This window comes from Nannobrachium achirus, assembly GCF_963921795.1.
Source record: "Nannobrachium achirus genome assembly, chromosome: 23".
Classification (NCBI taxonomy): Eukaryota; Metazoa; Chordata; class Actinopteri; order Myctophiformes; family Myctophidae; genus Nannobrachium; species Nannobrachium achirus.
In genome coordinates, this window is record NC_137830.1 from 23,325,072 (window position 1) to 23,333,711 (window position 8,640).

An 8,640-nucleotide genomic window follows, 5' to 3' on the forward strand; every position below is an offset into this window, starting at 1 on the left:
CATTCCTGTGAGTGGCATCCTCTGCCCTTCCAAACCCTTTTCTATGTTGGCCCCTATCTATTATTGCTTTTAGTGTTAGTGTTATTGTTTTTTTTTTTTTTTTTTTTTTAAACAATATGTTTATTTTTATTTTTACTTTCAAAACAATATATACATCACAATAAAGGCAAAAAATAAACAAACAAAAAAAAACCACACAAACAAAACCCCAAATAATACAAAATAATCATAACACAAAGAGCACGTACATCACATCAACATCACAACAGGCCAGACAAATGAATGAATGCAGAGGGAAAACAAAACAAAGAAAGAAACAGTCGCCACTTCTGGTTCCTCCATCAGATAGGAAAGGTCATTTCCCTTGACATACTGGATAAAACTTCCCCATATTTTCTCAAATAGCTCTTGTTTGTTTTTGAGAGTTTAAGTAATTCTTTCTAAAGGAAGGCATAAAGACAGTTCCTTAAACCACTGAGCGATGCTTTTAGTGTTATTGTAATGTAAAATGTAAAACAAATTGTAAATGTAATGTATGTAATCAATCAATCAATCAATCAATCAATCAATCAATAAATTCTCTCTCTCTCTCACACACACACACACACACACACACACACACACACACGCACGCACGCACGCACGCACGCACGCACACACACACACACACACACACACACACACACACACACACACACACAGTACAGTGTGCAAATATTGTACGATGCTGCACCCTACTGGTAAAGGACCTGTAGTGGAGCTTCCCCCGTTTCTCCTCAAAGTCTCCTCTAGAAGGCACGTTCATGTAAATATATATAAATGTTATTGATACAGCCTATATATATATATATATAGACCTACACAAACACAAACACACACAATATAATTCAAGCAACCACTTCACCCTCATTTGTCATGATAAACATTGTTGTTTGTTATTATGCTGTTGTTGGTCTATCGCCGAAAGCAGAAGAAGAACCAGCACCGGATGTGTTTTGAACCGGCACCGGAAGTGTTTTCTCGCGGTAAAGTCAAGACGGCGCGCGAAAGAACAACGTTTCATTTTTCATTTTGAAAAGTTATTAGTTTTACTAACAGGTAAGAAGAACTGTGTTTATAACCCAGCGTCTCAATGTTAATGTAATGTGACTGAGCCTCTTTGTTTGTTAAGAAAATAGGTTGAAACGTTAATAGCCTAATATCTATGTTCCTTGTGTGTATGCCTATTATTACAGTAAAATGTAAGTCCAGTGATGTGAACTAACTAACTCATTACATTTACTCAAATAAAGTAGGCTACTTAAGTACTTACGTTGCCTACTACCATTTTGAGGTATTAGAGTATTATACACTGCAGCATAGATACTTTTACTTAAGTATAACATTTGAGTACTTTTTCCTCCACTGGTGTGTATTACAGTAAAATGTTTATCGGTGGTTGTCAAACGTGTTTCAAGTCACACACCTTGAGAGTGTAAAAAATGTGACATTATTATCACATTTCACATAGTCTCTCTCGCATGCACTGCTCTCTAGTCTAAATGCTGTTAATTCTTTTGCCTAAAGTTGCTAAGCAAAAAAAATGTATCAAACACAACGCACGTGCATATACAGTATCTCCTTGTATGGGCTTTTCTGTCTGTGACGTCAGTCATGGAGATCCATGCTCATCCACACAAAGCCAGGCGTACAGTAAGAGCGGTTAGCGCTGCTCAAAAATGTGTACTGTTCCTGATGAATTCCATCCATTTACCATTTATTGAGACCGTAGGTCGCAGTTTAGTATGTTAACGGTCACAGCAGTATCTCTGTCTGTCTGTCTGTCTGTCTGTCTGTCTGTCTCTAACGCCTGACACTGTGGTTCCCCTGACACATCACTGTGACATGTGATGTCACAGTGATGTCAGATCCATGTCAATGTGATGCCAGGGGAACCACTCTAACAGAATGGGTTTGCTGCTCTGACATCACACTCTGACTTCACTGTGATCTCAGGGAAACCACACTAACAGAATCCCTTTTATGCCCATATATGGAGAGATCCCTCATGTCATCAATATTAAGCCCATATCTAACTGGACTTTATATGGGAATGCCCATATATAAGCTGAGACGACTGTTTCAATATGATATTTTATCTTTTGCTTAATTTCTGGAGAAAGCTTGGTCAATGAGAAGGAGGGCCTTATACATGTAAAAGTGCATTGTTTTATTTGAGAATATTTTGTGCATGATGTATTGTTCTCATGTCTATAGATTTGTTAATTTATAACAAGGGCGTAGTGTAAACGCCGGAAGGACTATTGATGTCAGTTTACTTTGATGTCTAATGTGTCATATAATCCCATATGGGATGGGCCAAATTGTGGCATGACACAGAAATAAAATTTTCATTCATTCATTCATTCATTCATATATGGAGGCCACGTCGGCCACATACCACACTAACAGTCTAATCCATATATGGCCAAGACAGCCCATATCTGTGTGGCTGTTTCTACAGACAGGGATCTCCATGTATGGGCATAAAAGGGTATGAGATAGGACTTTCACATAACGAATAACTGAGTAAGCAAGTTTGGGCTCTCACAGCATATCTCCATATACAGTACATGGATCTCGATGGGTACCACTACCAGGCGTCTCCATATATGGGTAACTCTTCCGATATACATCACTGGCTAGATGGCCAAGACATGGCGTGTCACAGTCACATGACAATTTAAGGACTTTTTAATACCTCTAAAATTACAAATTAAACATTGGCCCAATTGTCAAATATTAGAGTAAATTTCTAATTTCTAATCTACAGTACATGCTCACAAGTTATGAGCGATCTGCTATTTCCACAATAGAACCGTGTTATACAAAATGTTATGCCTCAACTCTTAGTGCTCTTAGGGTGGGGGGGTCCCCAGTTAAAATATGATTATTTTGGGGTCGCGGCCTGAAGGGGTTGAGAACCACTGCTTTGGGGGGCACGGTGACGCAGTGGTTAGCGCTTCGCCTTACAGCCAGAAGGTCCTGCGTTCGATTCCCACTGGGGGACGTTGTGGGCGCTGGGGGCGTGTTCCTCCCTCTGTGTCATCAGCACCCACACCCTAGGTGGGGTTGGCGATAGGGCCTTTCTGCATGTTCTCCCCGTGTCTCCTAGGGTAGATGCCCTCACAAAAACAAGCAGTAGTCCTGGTTTCTATACTACCTCCCCCTAGCCAGCCAGGTGCTCCCCAATTCCCCTGGCGCGGCAGGGGGATAGCGGAAACCAGGACTACAGGTTAGGTAGTTGGCACTGGGTGAGAAAATGGGTTGCAAAAACCGAGAGATAAAAATTATAAGAGAACCACTGCTTTAAACAAATAAGTACAGTATAGTAGCCTACAATGTATACCAGTAAAGCATCTTGAAATGCTCCAAAAAGGTGTGGGCTGAAGGCAAAGCTTAGTTTGCCTACCCTATTTGAATACAAAATCAAAGACAGAACAAGTGAACATACTTTAGTAATTTGATTTAACAAATAAGAAAACAATTGATAAATACGTTTACTTTCTTGAGTCATTTCTCTCTAAAATGGAGTTGAAATAAAATGATGTGACCATGTTTATGTTATAAACATGCTCCGCAGCGTCATGCCATCCAACGTGGAGATCAAGGCCAGAGTGACCAACGCTACGCTATTGGCTGAGAAGGCTTGTCAGCTCAGCCAATCAGAGGGCACCATCATCAGACAGCACGACACCTTCTTTAACTGCAGCAAAGGGAGACTAAAACTGCGAGACTTCATGGTAAGACCCTCTCTAGTCCAGAGGTTCCCTAACTGTTTTGGCTCAGGGCACCCCCATAAATATTTTCTTCCTCTGAGGCACCCCTACATTATATTCATATATTCATGATTGTCTTGCATTTATGCCATATTTTAATATTAGCATAACAGTATGATCTAGGTCCGAATTAATTTATGTTTAATTGAGTTAATCAGAATTGCGTTGTACAATCAAATTAATTCACCTCCATAAGGGGAAACATGGGAATTTTTGCCATTATTCTCCCCGAGATTATGTTGCGAGGAAAATGTTTACATAATAGCCAGTTTGACTTGGAAAATAACTTTGTACTTCAAGTTTATTCCAAATATTAACAAATTATCTCACGGCACCCCTGGACTGCTATCACTGCATCCCTGAAAACCCCTGGTCTACACACACACGCACGCACGCACGCACGCACGCACACACACACACACACACACACACACACACACACACACACACACACGCTTAGTTTTCATAGCTTGTGGGGACATTACATAGACTTCCATTCATTTCCTGTGGCCTTACCCTAACCTCTATCCTTAACCCTAACCCCTAACCCTAACCGTTGAGGGACCTACTATTTGGTCCCCACAATGTCTATTTCTCCAATTCTACTATACTTGTGGGGACATTTGGTCCTCACATAGTAATATAAACCTGTCCACACACACACACACACACACACACACACACACACACACACACACACACACACACACACACACACATACACAATCAGTAAATCCATAACCTCACCTTTACATGTTGTAACTGCCTGTCTATCTACCTACACCTGTCTGTCTGTCTGTCTGTCTGTCTGTCTGTCTGTCTGTCTGTCTGTCTGTCACTGTGTGTTTCTGTCTGTGTACCAGGATGGCTCAGGACAGTTGATCTTCTATGAGCGTCCAGACTCGGATGGACCCAAACTGTCTCGTTACTCGATCACTCCCACACAGCACCCCAATGACCTGAAGGTTAGTGACACACTCATACAGTGGTTCTTAAACTTTAGAATTTCTAGGACCCCCAGAACATCTGCATGCCTGCATGATGTCAGTATCACGGTCTGATAAGGCGATGGTTCTTAGGGGTCCTTAAAGGACCCTTTTCATAGTTGGGAAGCAGATACTAAATACATTTGGTTCCTGATTTCTACACTCTCAGAGTTATGGGGGTCAGTGCAGATGAATGCATGCCAAACTGTGTGGGGGTCCATGAAATTAAAAGGTTTGAAAAGCACTGTGAGGGAGGTGATAGAGACCCCTTGTCTCTATCACCTCCCTCCCCCAGGACAAATAACGTGTGTGTGTGTGTGTGTGTGTGTGTGTGTGTGTGTGTGTGTGTGTGTGTGTGTGCGTGTGCGTGTGCGTGTGCGTGCGTGCACACATGCACGTATAGACGGTGCTGTCTGATGCCATCGGTATTAAAGGGGAAGTGCGAAAGGAGAGGCATCTGTATCTGATTGGTCAAACTAGGGTTCATCTGGACACAGTGGAGGGACTGGGACACTATATGGAGCTGGAGGTAATAAACACACACACACACACACACACACACACAGTAACACTATGGAGCAGATGATGACGTCAGAAATCTGGAACTTTGTCAAATCAGTGTTGGAGTCATGAGTAGGGCTGTCACAATTATTACATAATCGTCTAATCGTGACTATTTGACATAATCGCGATTATTTTTCATAATCGTCGTAATCGTTTCCATGTTGAAAAATGTTCCTATATTTAAATAAAAAGTCAATAAAAATCACACCCGTGTGAACTGAGCGGTGGTCGTGGAGGCTGCGCAACAGCAAAACAAATAAATATATATATATATATATACACACTATATATATATTGTGTTTGTGTGTGTGTGTGTGTCTGGCCTGGCCTGAACAACAGCGCCCCTCCCTTAACATGTGTGGTCACAAAAGGTACTGTAGGCTACATACAGACACGGATACAGACAGACAGACAGACAGACATACCCACACACACGGCCACGTATAGGAGCGTTGTGACCACCGCTCAAAAATAGTGGAAATAGCAGATCTACAAGCTCACAACGCGTCGCGATGCGACGCGTTGTGAGCTTGTAGATCGGCTATTTCCACTTTCAATGTTCTTTTCTAAGTGTAAAGTTGTCAAATATGTCAGTAATTTCTTTATATGTTTGGGTTATGTGTCATATCTACCATGTTGTGCAACTTCAAAGCCTAAAAGCCAAGCAGAAATGTAATTGTCAACGACAAAAACACAATTAAATCGTTAATCGCATTTATTTGAGTGACAAATAATCGTCATGTAAATGTCATAATCGTGACAGCCCTAGTCATGAGGTGAAGACATGTACAGTATATTTAATTCATGACTCACATTCACACCAACAGATAACACAGACACCCAGCTACCAGTCAAAACACATGAGTCATATTTCAATAAACAGGAATAACATATAAATATGCATTGCAGTATGTTCCTAACCTGGCAGCTTTTGCATATTATGTTGATGCATATAAATGGGAAACACTTAACGCTGGTCATAGACATTTCATGTGACATTTGATGATTATTCCTTTCCCTATATTTGGGACATTTTGAAAATAATAAATAAAAAACGTTTTGTGCTTTGCTCAAACTCAAATGGATCAAAGTCATACTCATTTCAGATGGTCTGTGTCACGCGTCGACACACCAACATGTTTTGACGAACCCCAGTGTGGTTGCACCCGTAGTGAGATATGCATATTTTATACTTAAGAAATACATACCGGTATAAAATACCAGAAATGGTCATGCAGTCCCAGCCCCAAGGGATTATTATTCATATTTGTCCTACTCTTCTTTATATAAACAAACTACATTTGTTAAATGAGGTTGCATGACATTTTCAAAGATGAACTGATTGCTATGTTATTTGCGAGGCACTTATATTATAATAATATACTGTAATGAAGTCAATAATCACTAAAGGTCCCCATGGGACAGAATAAATGAACCCCCTTAATTTTCTCTCTCTCTCTCTCTCTCTCTCTCTCTCTCTCTCTCTCTCTCTCTGGTTGTGTGTTAGGTCGTGATGCGTCCTGATCAGAGTGTTGAGGAGGGACAGCAGGTTTGTTGTTCTTTTCTTCCTCTGGTTGCTCAAAATGAATGTTTATTGATAGATGTATTTTTGATATTGACAACACATTGATCAACACACGTTTGATAGTTTCATTGATGGAGTGTTTTGTTGTAAAGGTGGCCCGGGATCTGATGAAGGCACTGGGAGTTTCAGACGACAGTCTGGTGACCGGAGCTTATATGGACCTGCTGCTGGAGGGACGCTCCTAGTGACAAATCAGCCCCACTAGTGAGAGAACAGGGCTCTGGGAATTAATTTGTCACACTAGTAAGAGAACATGGCTCAGAGAATGTCATTGTCGGTCAGTAAAAAAATATATTTTCGTCGGTTGGGTGTAAATAGCACTTGTTCTTTTGTTTTTCATCTTTTTCAATAGAGGGTATGCGCGTGACATCATCATCGTTTGATCTGGTCGTTTGATCCAGTCTAGACCGGATGGCATCCTAGACTGGATGGCAGAAGCGGCTTCGCTTTGTTTTGGTTACCCGTTTGTTTCCCCAATCCCTATTTAAATGCTAGAGGAGTGTAGTCTTGCCAGTCGCTGCGAGTTGGACTAAAAGATGGATATACCAAACAAACTTTTCAAAAAATAAGCAAAACTACGCCGCATCAAGGGTTTTATTGGGTAGGTACTAGAATTATGTCACTGAGCGCGTGGAATTGTTTTGGGTTAAAACTGTTTTCCGGTTTGGTATTTCCGGCCAAAGTGTAGTCCGTTTTGATTGCAAAATGGCGTTGGACGCCATCCACTCCCGACCGGATCGATCCCAGGCTAGTTACTTTACACTGCTGTTTACACCGCAGCAATGGCGGCGGCCTCCTCGACAGGGGATCGCTATAAGGTCTATAAGGAGCACTTGTAACCGCACATTTACATTCACTGCTGTGCCATTGTTTTTCTTAATAATGTAGCCTATATTAGACACCTTTAGGAGTCTAACAAGTGGATGCACCAGTGTCATGTAATGTTAGCCAATAATGAAAGTAGTTCTTTTAGCAGACCTCAGAATAAGAACTGCACTGACAAAATGTGCTATATGGTGCTATAGTTTCATTAATAACACTTATTACCAGTGTAGATCTTTTATTAGGGATGTTGTTGAAATGCTGTTTTTTCTTTGGTCTTGAAAAGCTTCACAGTTGTCTCTCGTTACTTTTCTAACGGTTACTTACAGACAGTTACATATTGGATGCAGTGATGTTGGTTCAAAACAGGCATTTTGATTGACTGATTGATTAATCGATCGATCTAAAACTGCACATTTCTGTATTACATATATTTCAAAACAATAAAGCTTGATAACTTATTTCCGTTCCTTTGAGGGGGTGAAATTACAAAAAAAGGAAAATCTATAAATACATTCATACATTAAACAAAACAATTAAAGTGACAAAAACGGCATGGATGTATGGAACCAGCTACAACTCACTGGTGACAATGTAAACTTCAATGTGAAGTCTTTGAGACACACAGACGGGCCACAATTTTTATTCGGGTGAAAACAACACAGTTTACACCATTGGATTGCATTACGGAAACTACACATTTCTTAATAATATTTATTTTAAGAAACTGATATACAGTTTATGGTTTTTCTTTTTGTCATAGTGCAACATATGGTATATGGCAATTACAACAACCACTGATCTTGTGCAAAATGTTAACAGGACTATATGATATATGATTATATTATTTGAGAGTTTGAGACAC

The 8,640-nt window shown here is 40.5% G+C and overlaps 1 protein-coding gene across 1 annotated transcript; it reads left to right on the top strand.

Moving 5' to 3' along the window:
- The first annotated feature begins 1,014 nt into the window (after nt 1–1,014).
- LOC308309038 (uncharacterized protein) lies at nt 1,015–8,184 on the top strand. Its single transcript, XM_080754495.1, has 6 exons — nt 1,015–1,098; nt 3,623–3,782; nt 4,682–4,783; nt 5,208–5,333; nt 6,876–6,917; nt 7,046–8,184. Exons 2-6 carry the CDS (start codon nt 3,627–3,629, stop codon nt 7,136–7,138), a joined length of 519 nt encoding a protein of 172 aa, XP_080610621.1. The 5' UTR covers nt 1,015–1,098; nt 3,623–3,626; the 3' UTR covers nt 7,139–8,184.
- The last annotated feature ends 456 nt before the right edge of the window (nt 8,185–8,640 follow it).